The sequence below is a fragment of the Aquarana catesbeiana genome, linkage group LG04 (genome assembly GCF_042186555.1).
Source record: "Aquarana catesbeiana isolate 2022-GZ linkage group LG04, ASM4218655v1, whole genome shotgun sequence".
In the NCBI taxonomy this organism is placed as follows: domain Eukaryota; kingdom Metazoa; phylum Chordata; class Amphibia; order Anura; family Ranidae; genus Aquarana; species Aquarana catesbeiana.
In genome coordinates, this window is record NC_133327.1 from 511,622,577 (window position 1) to 511,645,637 (window position 23,061).

The window sequence follows — 23,061 nt, forward strand, 5'->3', positions numbered from 1 at the left end:
CAGACACGAGCGGAAAATGAAGGACTCACCGAGTGGGGATTGGTTATAGGGAAAGAGCTGAGGGAATGTGTCACCTAAAGCTTTGCCAGTGTCTGAAAGTTATTAAACAGCAATCACATTTTCTGGCATAATAAAACCTTATAAAGAAAATTTTGTTAGCAATTTTAAAACACTGTCATAACAGTATAGGATAAAGTCTTACTTGTTGAATGACATCTGGGTAAAGCATAGGAAGTCGCTCAGCGATAAGGGCCAGCCCACCCATCCCTGCAAAAACTTGCAATGGAGACTGAATTGGGCAGGTTTCTAGTAAAGAGTCGTCCAAAACAGATTCCATGCAGTCATCTCCTGGGCTCATTACTTCATCTTCAGGGCATGAACCCAAGAAATCCCCATGCTCTTTAAACACACAAAAAAACAAACAGATAAAGACACAGAATGTATAATGTTGCAATAATTATGTTTATAAATACTATACTTTTAACAAGATACTGACAAATAACAGAGGCAAGTTAAAGTGGCACTTTAGTCAGAAAATTTAGTCCTGCTAGATCACTTCCAGCTGGCCCATTTTGCAGGTATAACTGTGTAAAACATTAACATATAATTGTATAATTGCCTATACGGTTTAAAATCCAGTAATATGCTATCTCACTCTGCTCATGCTCAGTTGCCCTCCATTTTTAGGCACTGGCGAGTTTGTAAAGGCTGATCTGATGACAACATTAAAGCGGTTGTGAAGTCGGAAGGTTTTTCATCTTAGTGCCCCTTAATACCTACCTGAGCCCCCTCTAGATCAAGCGATGTTGCACGAGACACTCCCCTCATTGGCTGAAACTGCAGCGTGGCGCCATAGGCTCCCGCTGCTGTCAGTCAGCCAATGAGGAGAAAAAGGGGGTGAGGCTGGGTCTCTGTGTTTGAATGGACACAGGAAGTTGTGGCTTGGCTTGGGTGCCCCTATAGCAAGCTGCTTGCTGTGGGGGCATTTAACAGGAGGTAGGGGCCAGGAGCCTCGAAGAGGGACCCGAGAAGAAGAGGATCCGGGCTTCTCTGTGCAAATCCATTGCACAGAGCAGGCAAGTATAACATGCATGTTATTTTTACAAAAAAAAAAAAATAAACTAGACTTTACAACCACTTGCCGACCAGGCCATAGTCAAATGACCGCTACAGTGCGGTCGGCTAATTCTGGGATGACCTTCTCCCAGACCCGCGCTTCCCCCCGCCCCCTGGGGTACGCACACAGAAGTGTCCGTGCTCACCGAACCCGGCATATCACGGATCACGGTAAAGGGCCATTGACAGTGGCCCTTTACCACGTGATCACTCCGTCCAACCACGAAGCGATCATTTGTCAACAAGCCAACGCATGGTCCGGTTCAGCTCTCTCCTCGCACGCTGTATATACCGATCATGCCTATTTTTCCTCCATTAAAAAAAAAAAACTGAACAGAAGCAAATGGACAAGCGGTCCAATGCTGCATCTGTTTTTGCATTGGTTGTTAGGAGCAAGCAGTCACTGTGGGGGGGGGTTTGTGATGATGGAGAAAAGCAGGACAGGAGAAGAGCAGTATACACAGTGAGGGGGCAGTCTGTACGGACAGGCTCCCTCACTTGCCGACACTGTCACCATCAGCTTTTAAATGCAACTTACTTCATAGCGCGGACAAGGAGTGGTCATTCTGGCCCGCCACTAAATTAAACAAAGGGGCGAGGTCACTGGGTGGCCGCTCCCTATTTGTTTAATTTAGTGGGGGCGGGAATGGCAGTTCCTTCTCGGCAGAAAAAAAAAAAGCTGACAATTACATTTAAAAGCTGACAGTGACAGTCATGTCAGCAAGTGAGAGCCTGTCTGTACAGATTTCCCCTTCACTGTGAATACTGCTCTTCTCCTGTCCTGCCTTTCTCCATCACAAACCCTGTGACATCACCCGGTGACCCCGCCCCTTTGTTTAATTTAGTGGCGAGCCAGAATGACAGCTCCTTCTCGGGACTATGAAGTAAGTTACATTTAAAAGCTGATGGTGACAGCGTCGGCAAGTGAGGGAGCCTGTCTGTACAGACTGCCCCCTCACTGTATACACTGCTCTTCTCCTGTCTTTCCTTTCTCCATCACAAAGCCCCCCACAGTAACTGGTTGCTCCTAACAACCAATGCAAAAACGGATGCAGCATTGGGCCGCTTGTTATACTTACCTGCTTCTGTCCTCTCCATGCACACAATGTGAAAGATTATGTTACTCCACGAGAATTGTTATCTTTATTCTAAGCAAAAAAAATTGTGAGTCATTTTTTCCAGAATCGTTCAGCTCTAATGTAAACCAAAAATTTTACTCAAGTGGTTAAGATGATAAACTGAAGTAAACTGATCCGTTTTTCCTTTGAAAAAACGTGACTGAACTGATGAATCCAAACTGAAGGAATGTGTGAAAGGGGCCTCTAACAAGCTGAATTTGAATATTTTAACATTTGCTACATTGTTAAAGATGTACAAGATCCTACTGTGAGACATGGTGGTCTTCGAGACCTAAATAGCGCTTACTGGAGTATTTCCTTAAACACAATTACTCAAATCTTAACTCGCAGGAAATCTGACTTTACTCGTATAAAGGACAAACAAAACAATGGCTAAAACAGCCTGCGGTTGTAACTTCAATGCCAAATGATGTTCTACGTTACAATAATAGAAAATGTACGTAATCTGCTGCTCGTGAACACACAACCCTCCAAGCTAACTTTGTTCCCAATTATGTTGCAAAACAAACATTTTTTAATGAGCTACCATTTTTAGAATGAAGAAGCTGTCTGGAAAACATATGTATTCGTTCTAATAAATTATTACTAAAGATAAAAATAGTCTACTTTGACGGCTATGATTACCTTATATTGATATACTGTAAACGATGCAAGAATGATAAGATTTATCACCTTGTACCATAATATAAGTTCCTAGTTTTTAGGCCTGAACTTCAGGATTTGCTTACAGGATTGTCTGATGTTATGCAGGCCAACCAAATTTTTAAAGTGTTTTTAAATGTCAGACATGAAATATGAAAAAAAAAAAAAAAAAAACAAAAAAAAAACATCCTTCAATACTTTGTACTTGTCTCTCGCCAAAGCTCTTAGTGTAATTTCTATTTGCTGACCACTTCCTTTGTTATCAGCAAGACTCAGTTTTGGCAACTTTTCTTTACACGCGTTAAAATGGTGATGGGGGAAGGAGCTAAAGCACATCCTGTGACTGTTATCCGTAGCTGGGCTTGTTCTCCATACTGTGTGAAGGGGTATGTGTCCAATCAGGGCTCAGAGCTGTCAGCTGTGTAAAGACTTCAGATCTATGCCCCCGGCAGCTGAGCCACAGAGCAATCCTTTCATATTTGTGTTTTCAGAATAATTGCCAGAAGAAATGGCTGCAGATACATAGCTACAACTTATGAAGGAGGATTTGTGTCATCTCTGCGTATCACCTAATGCTAGTCACTTCACTGGGTACATGTAAAGGTCTACAACCACTTTAAAATGTGATATTTTAGAATACTAGTATTTTTGACTTACCGGTAAAATCTATTTACCGGATTACAATAGACGACACTTTAATTACATCATTACAGGTACCTTCAGGTGATCGGACACGGATTAAAAAAGAAGCTGCATCGATATCCCTCTTATGTAAACTCAACCACTCATCTCAGCTGGCCTGACGTTTTGTAGCAAGCAGATCATTTTTTTTTTTTTTTTTTTAACCACTTCAATACCAAGGACGTCATGACGTCCTTGGCTTTGAGCAGGTATATCTGAATGATGCCTGTAGTTACAAACATCATTCAGATATTGCCGGTTTCAGCCGGCGAATCTCTACACCATAGGAACGATCATAGCGGCCGTTCCGACGCTTGATCGTTCCTATGGGAGGTGAGAGGGGACTACCCCCCCCCTCCCCTCCCTCCGGTGCCTGCTCCGACTCACCGTTACGATCGGTGAGGCGGAGAGTGGATCCGACGGCGCCGGATGTAGATCATAGATTTCCGGCGGACCAGATGGTCCCCGGCGTCTCTATGATCGTCGGAGGCTGGGCGCGATGTTATGACGTCACGCCCGGCCTCTCCATTCAAAAAAACGGCGCCGCTTCAGCTTGGAAGCGGCGATCGTTTTATTTATTTTTTTTTATTTCAGGCTTCCCAGCCTAGTGGTGAGATATGGGGTCTTATTGACCCCATATCTCACTATTAAGAGCACCTGTCATGTTATATTGCTATTACAAGGGATGTTTACATTCCTTGTAATAGGAATAAAAGTGATCAATTTTTTTTTTTTTTCCAAAAAAGTGTCAAAATAAAAAAAAAAAAAAAAATATAATTAACAATAAAAAAAAAAAAAATTTTAAAGCGCCGCTGTCCCCGTGTGCTCGCACGCAGAAGCAAACGCATACGTAAGTCCCGCCCACATATGAAAACTGTTTTCAAACCATACATGTGAGGTATCGCCGCGAACGTTGCAGCGAGAGCAATAATTTTGGCCCTAGACCTCCTCTGTAACTCAAAACATGTAACCAGTAAAAAAATTTCAAGCGTCGCCTATGGGGATTTTTAAGTACCGAACATTGGCGCCATTCCACGAGCGTGTGCAATTTTGAAGCGTGACATGTCTATTTACTCGTCGTAACTTCATCTTTCACAAAATGCAAAAACATTGGGCTAACTTTACTGTTTTGTTTTTTTTTTTTAAACACAAAACAGTTTTTTTCCCCAAAAAAACGCGTTCGAAAAATTCCTGCGCAAATACTGTGTGAGATAAAAAGTTGCAACAACCGCCATTGTATTCTCTAGGGTCTTTGCTAAAAAAAAACATATATAATGTTTGGGGGTTCTATGTTATTTTCTAGCAAAAAAATGATGATTTTTACATGTAGGAGCAAAGTGTCAGAATTGGCCCGGTATTGAAGCGGTTAAATACACGTTTTTATTAAAGATTAGTTCAGATAACATAGTGTGTCAGAAACATTAATTGTGGAAACTGAAGACTTAACAATTGTCCAAAGTCCATGCGAATACCATAGAGAAATGACAGTTTTGAAAATCAGTATACCAAATATAAATACAGTAGACCAATACATGGAAGTTAATAAAAGAGTCATATTAGGCTGAGGAGGACTCCAGGGAGGGAAGGTCCTGAGGCCTGAAAAAGTGCTTGAGAGAGCAAGCAGATCATAAAGGACAGAGGGAGGGTTCCGTGTCCTATACTGTACTACAGGAAATAGATTTTATTGTTAAGAAAAAAAAGGTTAGATTACAGAGAATCTATACATATATTCATCCTATGTGAATGAATATACTGTAATAGATTCTCTCCTCCTCTGTGACCTATTACTTCTCCAGTTAAAACCAGTCGGTACACCGCAGTTGGTTCAGCGGTAGGGTTGCTGTGGCAACATGTAAACAACCAATGTTCATAATAATCGGCTGTGCGCCACCCGACTCCAACTCCTCTGACAAAGCCATGTTGGTTGGCGCAACATGCAAGGGGGGCAGAGCCGGTGACACAGACAAAGATCTGGGCGGAAGGTATCCATACACAGCGTTGTTTAAAGATTTAAGGGGACAGTGGCAAGATAGTGGATTAGTGTATTATAAGCACCCACAAGCTGCAGCCCCTAATGACAGCGTCTCCCATGACGATCCCAGGCTATATACAAGCTCTTCATCTGTAGTGCACCAGTTTTGTGCACAAAATAATGTGAGTGCTATTTTATTTGCGACTAGTAAATTATGGGTATTCTATGAGGTTTTAAAGATTTCTTTTGGAGCATTTACCTCTTTATATATGGCAAGGCATATGTGATCTGGTGGAGGTGGTACAGGATTCGAGGGATCTGGCACATTGGAATTGTTACTATTTAAGGAACAAGCACATTTTGACAGAATTGATAGGTCATACTATTGAGGTGAGCTGCATTATGGCAGTGGAGGGCACACCACATGGTGGCTGGTAGCATTGCGGAAAATTGATAAGATATGACATTTATAATTATATGCATTTATATTATTTACTCACTATTGGATATAGTAACCTCTTATTTACATCGCATTGTAGGGGAAGCAGTTTGTAGGCCTAGAGAAGACACACTGGACAAAGGGCAATTAAGATTCTCTGGGACCAGAAGACTGAAAAGAGAAACAGATTATCCCACTTTGGGAAATGTGGGCATTCAAATAACTATGAAGAGGCCTTGGTGCCAAGGTTTGTCTGGTTTGGAAGTCAAAGTATGTTCTTAGGGCTCATTCACACAGATCTGTATTTGTCTGAACAATTAAATGCCGGTCCCTGCGAAGGCACAACAAAAAATTGTTTTCAATTGTTGGGACTTGGTTCGCCCAAGCTAAGGAATTCCTTGCTTGGCTGGACAGGAGCCTGGGTAGGTCAATGGAACAACCCCGAAGGAGGCTACCAAAAGACCCATTACTCTCAGAGAATGCCACAGTGGGATATCTCTTTGAACCAAAGTCTTAAGCGCGAGTTCTGAAAGAAAGCAGTTTCTTCTGTGGAAGGAAGACTTTTAGGAGACGCTTAGGGATGTGTCTGGAATTAGACCCAAATATTCCCGGCAAAGAGAAGGTTGAAGAGTTGAGAGTTGGCGTGTTGATTTTTTTTTTTTTTTAAAGTCGATAATCTACTAAAAGCCATGAAGCATCTGAATTGCCACGTGGAAGGTTGCAGATAGCTACAAGAGAGAAAAGTCCTTCAGAAGGAGATCGGGGTTCCCCAACCGCCGGGCTGTGGACCTGTTTGGAGCCGGGGCCACAAAGGCTACACTGTCAGAGGTGTTGTGGTGGCGGCGGTGGGCGAGCAGAGATGACATCTCTTACTGCCCCCACCGCTGTTCTGTCCTCACTTGAAACCCACCACTGCACCCAAAGCCTGCCTCTTTGCTCAATGGACCAGTGCTGCCACCAACGCAGTAGCAATCCAAATCTGGTGGCAGGTGACGTGGCAAGTGGCAAGTGGCAATCCGCATCTGAAGGCAGGCGACAAGCTGCATCTGAAGGCAGGCGACAAGCTGCATCTGAAGGCAGGCGACAAGCTGCATCTGAAGGCAGGCGACAAGCTGCATCTGAAGGCAGGCGACAAGCTGCATCTGAAGGCAGGCGACAAGCTGCATCTGAAGGCAGGCGATGTGACAAGTGACAAACTGCATCTGGAGGCATTTCTAATAGAAATAATACGCTTCAATCATCCTGACACCATATCAACCATGGTGCCGTGATGATTGAAGCGCTAACACCCACCCCAAAGGATTGCTTGAGAAAAATCACATACCCCCGACCCCGGGCACCAAGGAAAACATTTTGCAGCCGGTCCCTGGTGCCAAAATTTGGGGACCTCTGATCTAGATAACCTGTGACTTGATGACCTAAGTTCTTACAAGGGCAAGAAGATGTGCAAGAACCTTTGTGAATACTCAGGGGCATAGGATAGCCCAAATGACAATGTGACAATCTTGAACTGATTGTCTCTTACTGTAAAGCATAGAAGGTGCTGATGAATGTGGATACATGTAAATATGTAGCAGATGGGTATCTTGAATGTCAATACAATCTGTATGGCTGAATTCACAACGCATGTGATCTACACAGCAGTGCAATTCACATGCGATGTCTAACATCACACATGTCTGAACCCAGCCTTGGGGTGAAGAGTTTGTATTCACCATGGACCTAGTGTGAATTTTTCACTGTACTCTAATTTAATATTATGATTTATACACTCTTAATGAATTTATGATTTATGTGATAGCGCAATGCTATTTTTGGAAACAATTGATGTTGGATAATTGATGTGTTACTATTAGTGGGTGCTGTAGATCTACATTTTTTAAATATTTGTTAATGCACTTATATCTGCACTGATCTGATTATTTTCTAGTGTGGGTTACCTTTGTGTTTTAGAGCAAACAAGTGTGAGGCATCTTTTAAAGGCAGCTTCAACTGACCAGGCTTTGAGCCATAGTATTCTGTGCATGTGAATGGAAATCAAATCCATTCTAGAAATTTGTGTCATTACTTGTTCGAGGGCATCCACACTGACCTGGAATACCTGTCATTACCATGGGTGCATGAACACAAACCTCCGCACAAAGATAATGTTTATGTGCCCATGTGAATGAAGCCTTAAAGCAGCAATGCTAAATGAGGCTAGATGCATTGTTTTCATTGAGTCAGCCATCTCAAACTTCCGTGCATAAATGTGCTATAGCATACAGCTATTTTTAATGAAATGTATTATAAAACACCATGTGAGATTCAAAACTAATGACAAATACACATAAATAAAACACATCAGCAGTGTAAGGGTGCATTCACACGTAAGCGATTACATGCAAGTGGCTGTGAAAGCTGGCAGCTTCCCATTGCAATTCCCTTTTAAATTTTTGCAGCTGAGCACACACAGGAGAAGGCCAAAAGTAGTTTGAATTATTTTCTTTTAAGTTATACATGACAGATAATTTAAAGTGGTTGTAAACCCTTCACAACCACTTTAACCTACAGGTAAGCCTAGATTAAGGCTTACCTGTAGGTGCTTGAAATATCTCCCAGACCTGCACGGACTAGGAGATATTCGCAAATCGCCACAGGGCGATTTTTTTCTGCGCATGCGCCGAAGTTAGGAAGGCCACGCTGTGCTGTTGCTAGCTCGGGTCATGCCTTTAAAGGCGGCTCCCGCGCGCATGCACGGGAGTGATGTCACGCGACTCCGGCCAGTCACAGAGGTGGAGTTCGCGGCCCCAGAAGGAAGAGGGGTGAAAAATGGATGCTCGCTGCTAGCAAGGAAGACGGGGGGCATTGCGGGCTTCTCCTGCAGGTAAGTGTCACATAATGGGCTACTATGCAATGCATAATAGCCCATTATGCTTTACCTTTGCAGGGAAACAAAGAGAAAGTAACACCCATCAGGGTTTACTTCCTCTTTAAGGGTTATCTTATCAATGTGCGCTAAAGCTGAACTGCAGGTCAGCAGATAACGGACTAGCTTAGTAAAAAACAAACAAAAAAACTGCAATTGACAAAAGGTGGATATCAGCAAACTTATGAATCTTGCACTCTTTCCTCCTGTCAAAATGATCACTGTAAGCATATATGCACTACAGCAGTGCATGATTGTCTAAAGCCTGGTACACACTGAGTTTTATTCCCATTCATACCATATTCAAAAAAAAAAAAAAAAAACCCAAAAAATTCAAGTTAGACTTACCAGTAACTTGTTTTTCATAAGTCTTTCAGGACAGCACCTGAGAGATTGTGACTCCACCCACTGGACCATAGGAAACACCTCCTTCCTCCAGATCTTTAAAGAGAGGCAACTCCCTACCACACCATCAGTTGTAGAAGAGATCCTCCGGCCCCGGATGGAACACACACATATGTTAGTCACAGCATAGTACATAGAAACTAATAGGGCAGGTCGTTGCTGTCCTGAAAGACTTATTGAAAACAAGTTACCGGTAAGTCTAACTTGAATTTTCCCAAAGCGACTTTCAGGACAGCAGTTGAGAGGATAACAGAGACTTGCCCGCTTGGGGTGGGACCTTCCTGTCAAATGCCTCATCGCTGGCAGATGTGAGGTCCAGCCTGTAATGTCGCACAAAAGGTGTGAAAACTTGACCACCTTGCAAATTTGTTCAGGGGTGGCACCAGCTCTTTCTGCCCAAGTGGCCATAAGCACTCTGGTTGAGCGTGCACAAATTCCAGCTGGCGGAGACAAACCTGCATGTGAGTATGCCTCCAGGATGGATAATTTCAGCCATCTGGCTAATGATTATTTAGAAGCCTGGCAACCTTTCTTGTTGCCCAAAAAAATGACAAATAACTAATCTGTACATCTAAAGTCCTTTGTCATTTCTAGGTAACATAACAAAATCCTTTTGACACATATGAAAAAAGTCTCCTTCTCCCCTAATGGGTTAGCACAGAAGGTTGGGAGCACAATGTTCTGTTAACGATTGTGGCTTGAGGCTACCTTAGGTAAGAATTGTGGGTCTGTCCTAAGGATAACTCTATCCGGAAACACAGAGAGAAGGTTCCCTAATTGACAGAGCGTGTAGCTCACTGTTCCTGCGTGCTGAAGTAATGGCAATCAGGAACACAGCTTTAAGAGTGAGACATTTGAGTGATGCTGCATCCAGAGGTTCAAATTGACTTTTTGCTAGTGATTGCAGGACTACTAACAAGTCCCATTTTGGGAAACCCTTAACTGGCGCTGGCCTTGATCTTGCAAGAGCTTTAAAAAAAAAAAATCTGACTACCAGCGGTTCAAAGGCCACAGATTTCTCTAAAAAAATGCTAGTGCAGCAACCTGTACCTTCAAGGTACTGAATGCTAGTCCCCGATCTGCCCCATCCTGTAAAAACTTCAAGATGGAAGCAAGGCTCCTTGGATCTTGGGTAGATGATTTGCACCATGAGTTATAGACCTTCCAGACCTTAGCATAGATGGCTCTTGTTACTTTTTTCCTACTCGATAGCAATGTTTCAACCAGACAATCTGAGAACCCCTTACTGTTTAGGAGCTGCTCTATAGATACCATGCTGCAAGCGACAGCCTGGCCACTTCTGGGTGATTTACTGGACCTTGGATTAGTAAATCTTGCCTGAAAGGTAGATGCCAACAAGGTTTGGTCACCACCCAGAGAACAGTCAAGAACCAGGCCCTTTTTGGCCAAAATGGAGTAATTAGAATGACTGGTACTCCTTCCCGTTGGATCTTCGTTAATACCAGTGGGATTAGCTGGAATGGGGGGAAAGCGTAGCAAAGGTGAAATCTCCATGGATGGGCAAGGGCATTTGTCCCTAGTGACCCGTCAACATTGTTCAGAGAAAAGTAATGAGGCACCTGTGCATTCTCCTTTGAAGCAAATAGATCCACCTCTGGCTGTCCCCACACCCTGAAAATCATCATGAAGATCTCTGGATTTAGAGACCACTCTGCCTCCTGAATGGAGTAACCTGCTTAGGAAGTCCGCTACTCTGTTCAGGGCCCCCCCCTAGTTGGATTGTCGACAAGGATAGTAAATGTTCCTTTGCCCAAATAAGAATCTGTTGCCAGTACTTCTAAGATCCTACTCCTTGTGTCCCCCTGTCTGTTTAGATAAGCCACGGCCGTGGCATTGTCTGTTAACACTTGCGCATGGTGATATTGGAGAACTTTTTTTCTTCTAGGTGGAACCCCCATCCCCAAGAGCTGGCGTCCGTCGTTAGTCTTCTTTCGACTGGGAAGCCTCAAGCCAGGCCCCTTGAGAGGATGGTAGATGGACCCTCAGACAGAGCTTCAACCACCGGGACAGAAAGTGAACCCTGGGAGGATTCTGATGTGGAGGGCTGACTTGCAGCCGGATTAACCAATGAGTCACGCAATGATTGAATCGTGGCATAAAGTTCCTTGTTTTACGGAGGCAATCAAGTCATCACACACAGAAGCAGATTCCTCTTTTACTAAAGTAGTAATACAAATACTGCACAGGTGTTAGAATTCGCCAAAGGGCAGGTACTACTAGGGGGAGATTTCAATGTTCCACTAATCCCCTCAGAGGACACATCAACGGGACACTCCTCAATAAACCCTGGTGTTAGGAGACGCATTGCGCGCTCACTTCATAAAGCACAGTTAATTGATGCCTGGAGACTTATCCACCCCACTGAAAGGGATTACACCTTTTATTCAACACCACATAAACAATATTCGAGAATCGATTACTTCCTGGTCCCGCACTCCCAACTACATGCAGTTAGAGAATCCTCAATTGGATCCATCACATTGTCTGACCATGGTCCTGTTCTATTGACCTATGCCCTGACATTTTCACCTCCAAAACAAGAATCTGGAGGTTAAATGAGAGCCTCCTTCAGGACAATGAGATACTTCAAGACATAGTCAGGGAGCTGGACTTCTATTTCCAAACCAATGATACTCCTGATAGTCATCCCGGCATTGTGTGGAAGGCTCACAAGGCTGTGATCCGCGGAGTGCTCATTAAACATGATTCACGCATTAAGAAACAGCGTGCGGAGCAGATGGCGTCGCTTTTAAAACAACTGAGCCTTGCTGAAGCCCGACACAAACATCCCCAGACCCAATCTCTGAAGGCAGAAATTTTGGTACTCCGTACCAAAATTACCGACTTAATGCAATTTCGAGCTAAAGCCGCAATTCAGATTTGTCGTCGGATTTCATACGAATCGGGGAATAAATGTGGTAAACTTCTGGCCAGGTCACTAAGAGATCAAGTACTGGCCAATTACATACCGCATATTAGGACCTCCACCGGCCAGAAGACCACAGTCCCCCGTAACATAGTCGGAGAATTTAAGGAGTTCTATGCGTCCCTCTACAATCTGCAAACTCCAGCTCCCCCTCATTCTCGGATTGAAGATTATCTTACCAATTCAGGCATGCCCAAACTTTCCGCGGAAGTAAGAGAACTACTTGACGAACCCATTTCCATAGCAGAGATACAATTAGCAATAGGGACTACTAAACTAGGGAAAGCTCCGGGGCCGGACGGCCTCACCGCACAGTACTTTAAAACACTACTCCCTTCCCTTGAGAAATTCATGTACAAATTTTTTAACTCACTAGGCTCCGATATAAATTTTCCCCGAGACTCTGTCGGCACATATCACAGTGATCCCCAAGGAAGGGAAAGATCCAGCCCTTTGTGGGAGCTACAGACCAATTTCTCTACTCAATACCGACCTAAAAATTTTCACGAAAATACTCTCTACCAGGATCCAACTCTACCTTCCCTCCTTGATCCACTTAGACCAAGTTGGCTTTGTCCCAACCAGGGAAGCCAGGGACAACACAATTAAAGTTCTTAACCTCCTACATGTGGTCGATAAAAAAAAAAATACAGGGGATTTTATTCTTAAGTATGGACGTGGAGAAGGCCTTTGACAGGGTGAATTGGCAATTTATGACAGCTGTTCTGAACCACATTGGTCTGGGTAACACCATGTCATGTTGGATTAAGTCGCTATATGGGGATCCCTCAGCTTGTGTCCGTGCCAATGGGATATTGTCAGATCCCTTTGAGATTAAGAACGGCACACGCCAAGGGTGCCCTTTGTCCCCGCTCCTTTTCGCCCTGTCACTGGAACCATTTCTGCGTACCGTGCGAGCCAATCCGGACATCACTGGGGTAGTTTTGGGAGATTCAAATAAGAAGATTGCCGCAGACGATATGTTGTTCTCACTTACCAATCCACTGATCTCTCTTCCAAACCTCCTAAAAGAATTAAAAACATATGGCGACCTTTCAAACTTGAAGATTAATTTCAATAAGTCCGAAGCTATGAGTGTGACGAACGCGGGTGTCAGATCCCTGCCCTCCTCGCTAACTCGCGACAAAGGACCGGCCAACCTCACACCACGCTGTCACTTATGTAACAATGCCACTCTCAGCTGCGCCCAGCACAAAGATTTTCCAGCTTGCAGGACCACAATCTAGGTGCGAGCAGCCTGAGAGTGATTGTCACTGGGCTAATTACACAATTAACCCTTTAACTGCCACCACCCCCGTTTAAAAGACCGAGCCGGGGGAGACTCGTAATTTTGCAATACCAATTATAATTTTAGAATAAGCGTCTGCCACACACACTGTCACCACAGACAGGTCTGCTCAGAGTCTTACTCTACAACAGTAGCGCCCTTCAAGAGGCAGGTTCGTTTATAGCTTGCATTAGGAGCTTTAGAGACAAGGTTAACACTTTTCAACATAAGGGTTTATTATGAAAAGGTCAAAGTTGATGCAAATAAAATATTACAGAAAAAAGATGTTTCAAAAGATAAAGACAATATACAGCCACAAAGCAATAAGGTAGAATTGGGAAGGAAGGATACTTGCAATTAATGTCCGAGGGTTGATCAGAGTTCGATCGATGAGCTAGGTAATTGGTTCTCGACTTGGCAGATGTTTCTTCTTGGATGGTAAAAGGAGAACTGCACATTGTCTTGGCATCTCCTCTTTTCTGTCAAATCAAAGGGGGTGTTGACAGCGACCAGTAACCAATCATCTGATCAGCTGGTTTTAGGGGTTGGTTGCTGGGAGGTGTCTACACTCATGACCACATCCCAGGTGATTTTGGTAATACATACTCATATATCTGCATCTATAGTGTTTACAGACTTCAAATATCCATATTATTATTCAACTTGAGATTTCCTTCAAAACAAGTCTAAACATGCCATATCTATAACGTATAGCCTGCTTTGGAGGAATAAGTGGTCCCAGGGGTTTCCCATATGACCTGACATAGGGGTGTCTGGACTTGAAATGTTCCATATTATCTGAGGAAGCTAAATATGTCCAGATTATGTCTGTGCTATTACTAAGTCAGAAGTTATGAAACATGCTGAAATTTCATACTTATTCTTATGAGGTGTATTCAGAAGACTTTACGACCGAGGTCTGTTAGGGCTCTGAGTGGGGAGGGTGACAGTTTTACGACAGGCCTGAACACTGCCCTTACAACAAATGTTTTCCTACTGACTTAGCCTGCTCTGTTTTCTCTGTTGAGATAACCTTTTCTGTTGAACTTAAAAAGCTTTGAATTCCTAAGGTGGGGAAGACGGAGTTCAGAGTTCTCTGTGAGGTTACATGGTTAGCAAAACTGTCATGGCTACTTCCACACAAGATGGCAGCTAGCTACAGCTTGTCATGTCCCGTACTTGATATCGTTACACCTCCCCCCTTAGGTGGTTGCATGGGAGGGAACTACAATTTCCCTCCTGACGCAACCGACTCCTGCGGGCTCGGCTTGTCGTGACAGCCCATCAGCATTGCCATGGGCGCTGCCTTTCTTATGCTGGATGGTGAAATCGTATTGCTGAAGAATTAGGCTCCACCGAAGTAGTTTGCCATTCTCCCCAGCAACACGATTTAGCCAGCTCAAGGGATTGTGATCTGTGATCACAGTGAAGTGCCGTCCATAAAGGTACGTTTGTAACTTCTGGAGAGCCCACACGATCGCAAGACACTCCTTTTCGATCGTGGCATATGCTACTTCCCTGGGAAGCAGCTTCCTGCTCAGGTAGAGGATGGGATGCTCCTCTCCGGCCTCGTCCACCTGGCTCAGGACTGCACCCAATCCAAAGGCAGAGGCATCCGTCTGCACAAGGAAACGGCGGGTGAAGTCTGGAGCCTGCAGCACAGGTGCGCTGGCCAGCGCCCCCTTCAAGGCCTGAAATGCCTGCTCACATTCTGGTGTCCAAGACACCACCTTGGGCAGTTTCTTTTTGGTTAGGTCAGTCAGAGGTTTGGCCAGGCTACTATAGTTACATACAAATTTCCTATAGTAGCCAGCGGTCCCCAAGAAAGACATAACCTGCTTTTTGGTTTGAGGGGTAGGCCAGGCCAGGATGGCCTCAACCTTCCCTGTCTCGGGTTTCAGGGTACCTCCTCCTACCTGGTGTCCCAAGTACTGCACATCAGTCATGCCAATCTGACACTTACTGGGTTTGACAGTCAGATTGGCGGCTGTCAGTTGGTCTAGGACCTGTGACAGGTGCACCAGGTGTTCTTCCCAGGTAGGGCTGAACACGGCGATGTCATCCAAGTAGGCTACGGCAAAGGTTTCCAGCCCCTCCAGTAAGTCATTCATGACTCTCTGGAAGGTAGCTGGGGCATTCTTCATCCCAAACGGCATGACGGTAAACTCGAACAATCCGAATGGGGTGATGAAGGCCGACTTTTCCCGAGCCTCAGGGGCCAGAGGAATTTGCCAGTACCCCCTGCTCAGATCCATGATTGTTATATAACGGGCGGCCGCCAGCCTATCTAACAACTCATCAATCCGGGGCATGGGGTAGGCATCTGCAGTAGTGATGGCATTCAGCTTCCGGTAGTCCACACAGAACCTGGTCGTCTGGTCCTTTTTGGGGACCAAGACTACTGGGGACGCCCAGACACTGTGGGACTTCTGAATCACCCCCAGCTGCAGCATTTCCTCCACCTCCCTTTTCATGTCGGCCAGCACCTCCAGGGAGACGCGATAGGCCGACTGTTTAATGGTGGGATGTGCCCCGGTGTCCACCTGGTGGACAGCGAGGTGTGTCCTCCCAGGTTTTCCCGTAAACCTGCTACCATGTACTGCCAGCACTCGCTTCAGTCCAGGTACCTGGGTGGGGGTAAGATTGGAGTTTATCAGGAGTTCTGAGTCTACCTCCCTGGTGTCTGCTAGCAGGTCCAGAAGTGGATCAGCCTCCTCGGGCTCTGGCCTGCTGCAGACCGGCATGACATAGGCCGTGCGCTCATGATGGGCTTTGATCATGTTAACATGAATGGCCTTCTGCCGTCTACGCCCTTCTCCCAACCTGACCAAGTAGGTGACATCATTCAGACGCTGGGTGATGGTGTACGGGCCTTCCCATGCTGCTTGGAGTTTGTTCTGCCGCAGGGGAAGCAGAACATACACCTTCTGACCAATGTCATAGGTCCGCTCCCTAGCGTTACGGTCATACCACTCTTTCTGCCTAGTCTGGGCCTGGGTCATGTTCTCCCGCACAATTTCCACCAGCGTCTCCATTTTATCTCTGAATTTTAGGACATAATCCACAACAGAGACCTTTGAGTCGGCAATCTTGCCCTCCCAGGTCTCACGGATTAGGTCCAGGGGTCCTCTTACCCTCCGTCCGTACAAAAGTTCAAATGGCGAAAAGCCTGTGGACTCCTGAGGCACCTCTCTGTAAGCAAACAGCAGATGAGGCAGATATCGTTCCCAGTCCTTACCCTGGGAGTGCACAAAGGTGCACAACATTTGTTTCAAGGTTCCATTGAAACGCTCGCACAAACCGTTCGTTTGTGGGTGATAAGGACTGGCCATGATATGCGTCATCTGTATTTTCCGACAGAGAGCCTGCATCAAGTCGGACACAAACTGAGGGCCTTGATCGCTGATGAGCTCAGCCGGGAATCCCACTCTTGTGAAGATTCCCAGCAGAGCATCAGCGACCTTGTCTGCCCGGACGCAGGAGAGAGCCACCGCCTCCGGATAACGCGTGGCATAGTCGACAACTGTAAGGATAAAACGTTTGCCTGAACTGCTAGGGATGGCCAAAGGCCCAATGATATCCACTGCCACCCTCTTAAAAGGTTCGTCAATCACAGGCAAAGGTTTTAGCGGAGCCCTGTGTACATCCCCTGCCTTGCCAACTCGCTGGCAGGTAACACAGGACCGACAGTAGTCAGCTATGTCAGCGAGCATTGTAGGCCAATAAAAGTTATGTATCAACCGCCCTCGGGTCTTAGTGATCCCCAAGTGCCCTGCGAGGGGAATTTCATGAGCCACTTTTAGCAGCTGTCCCCTAAATTGACTGGGTACAACCAGCTGCCTGCTACCTAGGTCAGCCTCATTCCCCTCTGCAGGCATATTTTCTCTGTACAGTTTACCTTTGTCCCAATAGACCTTTTGTTTGTCATTCTCTGCAGGGGGGCGATCAGCTAGACTCCTGAGCTGTGCTAGTGTTTGGTCTGTCTGCAGTGCTGTTTCAAAGGCGGAACAACAGGTCCCAGCCAGCAGTCCTGTGGCAAACATGGACAGCTGCTGAGGCTCAACAGAGGTGGAGTCCACTGGGTCAGAACAGGGAGAGGGCCCAGAGACCTCCTCCTGCTGTTCTGCGACCAGGGCCTGCACCTCGGCTGCCTTTGCAGCACTGCGAGTGACCACCAATACTGGCAATGCATCATCATCATCATCATCATCATCACATTTAACCTTTATCAGTTCAGCATCATTGGAACATACATCAGTTACCTTCACTAGCAAGGGGGCCTTCTCTCCTGTCTCTGAAGAAGGAGGACCTTGCACTTCCACTCCACCCTCCCCCTCCCTCTGTCCATCTACAGGTTGCCCAGATATTACCCCAACATCTGTAAACAGTACCTTGGGAGGTCCGGAGAGATCCGTGGGAGCATCTGGGGTGCTTTTAGCAGGGGCATAGTATGAAACAAGGGTACCTAAATCAGAACCCAACAACACTGCAGTGGGGATCTCCTCCGAGACACCCACCTCTCTCATCCCACTTCCGGCACCCCAATCAATAAAAACATAGGCACGGGGTACACAGGAACGGGTTCCCCCAACTCCGGTGAGGGTAAGGAACTTCTCTGGGATGATGTCTGTTTCTTCTATAACCTCTGGTCTGACCAATGTGACTTCGGCTCCGGTGTCACGAAAGCCTGTTACAGTCCGGTGGCCTACGATGACTGGCTGCAAGTTGGCATTGGTTCCGGGAGGTTTCCCACTGACGAGCAGCACAGCGGAAGGGTTGCTAGCCGGATGGCCAGGTGATGTCGTCTTCTTCTGCTCAGGGCACTGCGCCCTGAGATGTCCGGCTTCCCCACAGTTGTAGCATTTGCGTTTGTCAGTTAGGAAGGCCTTGGCTCCAGGAGTTGCAGGTTCCGGCTGCTGAGGAACTTGTTTGGTAGGCAGAGGAGGGGTTGCCTTGTGCGATTTCCCTCCTTTCCAGCCATTCAGAGGAACCTTGCGATGGTCAGATACCCGAGAGTGGATATAGGTATCTGCCAGTTCTGCTGCTGCTTTGGCAGAGGCTGGCTTTCGCTCCAGCACAAACTGTCTGACGTCTGTAGGACAGATGTGCAAAAGTTGATCTGCAATCATAAGATCTTCCAGGGATTCAAAAGAATCGGCTTCCAAGCCTTTAGTCCACTGCCGGAATGTGGTGCGTAAGCGACCTACCACATCCATGTATGAGTCCCCAGGCCCCTTTTGCAAGGACCTAAAACGCTTCCGGTACACTTCCGGGGTTAGCTGAAACTTTTGGATGATTGCAGCTTTTAGGGCCGCATAATCGTCGCACTGTTCTTCTGACAGTTCGACATAAGCATCCAGGGCCTTGCCTCGTAGCCCTGGCGTCAGGTACCGGGCCCATTGTGCTGGGGGCAGATGGTACTGACGGCAAGTTTTTTCAAACGACAGTAGATACACGTCAATGTCACTGTCCTTTTCCATAACTGGAAATTTGGCTGCCGGGATCACTGGCAGAGAGGCATCCCTGTGCTCTAGGGATCCGAGGTTCTGAGCCTGTCGCTGCTGCTGGAGCCTAGCCATCTCCAATTCGTGCCGACGATCAGCCTCCCTCTCAGCCTGGCGTTCCTCCCGCTCAGCCCTGCGTTCCGCAGCCTCTCTCTCGGCCGCCGCCTGGCGCTCAAGAAACTGTAGGTACACCACAGGATCCGTCTCCCTGAGGTTTTGTAGAGTTTCTTGCATTTGAAGAGAGTCTATGATGGTTTCAGGCAATCTGATGCTGGCCTGCTCTTGTGATGGCTTGGAGGTAACAATCCGTGGTATTCCAGTGTCAGTCTCTGCTTGCCCATCTGGTGAGGCCGCCTCTGAACCACTGGGCTCTGGAGTAGCGGAAACCCTTTCTGGTCCAGTTTCCCCCAGGTTCTGGTGTGCACGGATATCAAACTCCTGTAAGGCATGTATCAAGCCTTCACGATTTTTGCCACCAACGTCAATTCCTCTTTCTGTGCACTCAACAGTCAGTTCATTCTTGCTCATCTTTTTATATGCTGATAACCCAGACATTTTGCAAGCAGAAGAGATAGAACAGAAAGAAGAGATAGGAAGAAGGTGTAGGAAAGAGTTGTTGCTGTATGTCTCTCTTGAAAAAATCAAAATCAAAAAAATATGCACCAGCTTGTCTCTAAGGACTGTTTCCACAAAGGTTACAATCCTTCAGTGCAGAGCTAATTCCTAACAATGCACTGAATGCTCTTAATGCGAAACTATCCCGCTACGCTGCCAGCCAATATGTGACGAACGCGGGTGTCAGATCCCTGCCCTCCTCGCTAACTCGCGACAAAGGACCGGCCAACCTCACACCACGCTGTCACTTATGTAACAATGCCACTCTCAGCTGCGCCCAGCACAAAGATTTTCCAGCTTGCAGGACCACAATCTAGGTGCGAGCAGCCTGAGAGTGATTGTCACTGGGCTAATTACACAATTAACCCTTTAACTGCCACCACCCCCGTTTAAAAGACCGAGCCGGGGGAGACTCGTAATTTTGCAATACCAATTATAATTTTAGATTAAGCGTCTGCCACACACACTGTCACCACAGACAGGTCTGCTCAGAGTCTTACTCTACAACAGTAGCGCCCTTCAAGAGGCAGGTTCGTTTATAGCTTGCATTAGGAGCTTTAGAGACAAGGTTAACACTTTTCAACATAAGGGTTTATTATGAAAAGGTCAAAGTTGATGCAAATAAAATATTACAGAAAAAAGATGTTTCAAAAGATAAAGACAATATACAGCCACAAAGCAATAAGGTAGAATTGGGAAGGAAGGATACTTGCAATTAATGTCCGAGGGTTGATCAGAGTTCGATCGATGAGCTAGGTAATTGGTTCTCGACTTGGCAGATGTTTCTTCTTGGATGGTAAAAGGAGAACTGCACATTGTCTTGGCATCTCCTCTTTTCTGTCAAATCAAAGGGGGTGTTGACAGCGACCAGTAACCAATCATCTGATCAGCTGGTTTTAGGGGTTGGTTGCTGGGAGGTGTCTACACTCATGACCACATCCCAGGTGATTTTGGTAATACATACTCATATATCTGCATCTATAGTGTTTACAGACTTCAAATATCCATATTATTATTCAACTTGAGATTTCCTTCAAAACAAGTCTAAACATGCCATATCTATAACGTATAGCCTGCTTTGGAGGAATAAGTGGTCCCAGGGGTTTCCCATATGACCTGACATAGGGGTGTCTGGACTTGAAATGTTCCATATTATCTGAGGAAGCTAAATATGTCCAGATTATGTCTGTGCTATTACTAAGTCAGAAGTTATGAAACATGCTGAAATTTCATACTTATTCTTATGAGGTGTATTCAGAAGACTTTACGACCGAGGTCTGTTAGGGCTCTGAGTGGGGAGGGTGACAGTTTTACGACAGGCCTGAACACTGCCCTTACAACAAATGTTTTCCTACTGACTTAGCCTGCTCTGTTTTCTCTGTTGAGATAACCTTTTCTGTTGAACTTAAAAAGCTTTGAATTCCTAAGGTGGGGAAGACGGAGTTCAGAGTTCTCTGTGAGGTTACATGGTTAGCAAAACTGTCATGGCTACTTCCACACAAGATGGCAGCTAGCTACAGCTTGTCATGTCCCGTACTTGATATCGTTACAATGAGCATAGGAGTTCCCCCAACGGCATCTCACAGCCCTCCAATCCAGTTTCAAATTTAGATGGACAACCTCAGCCTTAAAATACCTTTGCACATATATCCCCTCCAAATTGTCGCAGCTTTTCCCTCTAAATTTCCCCCCTTTGCTGACTAAAGTTCGAGCTCTCCTTGCCAAATGGCAAAGAGGACTACATTTGTGGTTCGGGAGATGCAATATCCTTAACCGGTTCAATACAGGGCATTTTCACCCCCTTCCTTCCCAGGCCAATTTTTAGTTTTCAGCGCTGTCGTGCGACGTACCAAAAAAAAAAAAATTTATGTCCTTTTTCCCCCACAAACAGAGCTTTCTTTTGGTGGTATTTGATCACCTCTGCGGTTTTTATTTTTTGTGCTATAAAAAAAAAAAAGAGCGACAATTTTGAAAAAAAAAAAAAAAAAAAAAACACAAAATTTTTTACTTTTTGCTATAATAAATATCCCAATTTAAAAGAAAAAAACACAAATTTTTTCCTCAGTTTCGGCCAATACGTATTCTTCTACATATTTTTGGTAAAAAAAAAAAAAAAAATCACAATAAGCGTATATTGATTGGTTTGCGCAAAAGTTATAGTGTCTACAAAATACGGGATAGATTTGTGGCATTTTTAAAAACAAAATATTTATTTATTTTTTTTACTAGTAATAGCGGCGATCGCGATTTTTTTTTCGTGACTGCGACATTATGGCAGACACATGACACATTTTTGGGACCATTCACATTTATACAGCGATCAATGCTATAAAATTGCATTGATTACTGTGTAAATGTGACAGGCAGTGAAGGGGTTAACCACTAGGGGGACACAAGGGGTTAAATATGTTTCCTAGGGAATGATTCTAACTGTAGGGGGCGGGGACGTACAAGGGGAGGAGAGCGATCAGTGTTCCGCTGTACTGGGAACACAGATCGGTCTCCTCTCAACTGACAGGACGTGGATCTGTGAGTTTACACTCACAGATCCACGGTCCGGCCCGGTTAACGGCAATCGCGGGTGCCCAGCGGACATCCCGGCCGCCGGGCACACGCACCGGGTCCCGAGTAACGCGGCGCGCGCCCCCTAGGCAGCCAGGAAGCCCAGGCCGTCATATGACGTCCACCCAGGATGGGAGATCCCATCTGTGGACGTCATTTGACAATGGCCGGGTATTGAAGTGGTTAAGATGTGCATCCTACCTAAATTCCTCTATCTTCTCCAAGCACTCCTGATCCAGATTCCCTCTAGTTACTTTGTTCAGAGCAGAGCTTTATTCTTCAACTTCATATGGGCCCATAAAAGACCTCGACTCAACAGAAGACAGCTTATGTTACCCAAGCAGTTTGGGGGACTGGCGGTACCAGACCTTCGCAAGTATCACCAAGCGACTCACTTAACAAGACTCATTGACTGGAACCGACACCAATCCACAAAACTATGGACTAGTTTAGAACAGACCCAATGTGATATACCCCTAAACAGGGCCCCTTGGTGCCATAATTCACTACCAAGAGACGTGAAGAATCACCATCTGATAGGTACTACCACGCAAATATGCTCGACTCTTTGTACGTTGTGGCCTTGTGTCACTAAAATCCCCCCTGCGTCCGATATTAGGAAACCCAGAGTTTGCTCCGGGTCACACGGACCCTATCTTCTGTGCAATGAGAACAGCAGGTTATTTCCAAGCTTCCCATTTCATGGTTAATGGTAAATGGCCTTCAGTGACAGACCTCATGAATATGATCGGTTCCTTTCACTTAGATTTTTGGAGAGCACACCAACTCGGTCATTTCCTTAAAACATTGCCTCTACCCAGTAGCTCTGACCAGAATCTAACC

The 23,061-nt window shown here is 45.6% G+C and overlaps 1 protein-coding gene across 5 annotated transcripts in view; it reads right to left on the reverse strand.

Annotated features, from left to right (window-relative positions):
- BIRC6 (baculoviral IAP repeat containing 6) overlaps positions 1-23,061 on the reverse strand; it is a 709,573-nt gene that overhangs the window by 202,489 nt on the left and 484,023 nt on the right. For all 5 annotated transcript variants that reach the window (XM_073627731.1, XM_073627734.1, XM_073627732.1 and 2 more), the window contains exon 61: positions 203-399. In XM_073627731.1, coding sequence (XP_073483832.1) covers positions 203-399 — 197 coding nt within the window. The remainder of the gene's footprint in view (positions 1-202; positions 400-23,061) is intronic.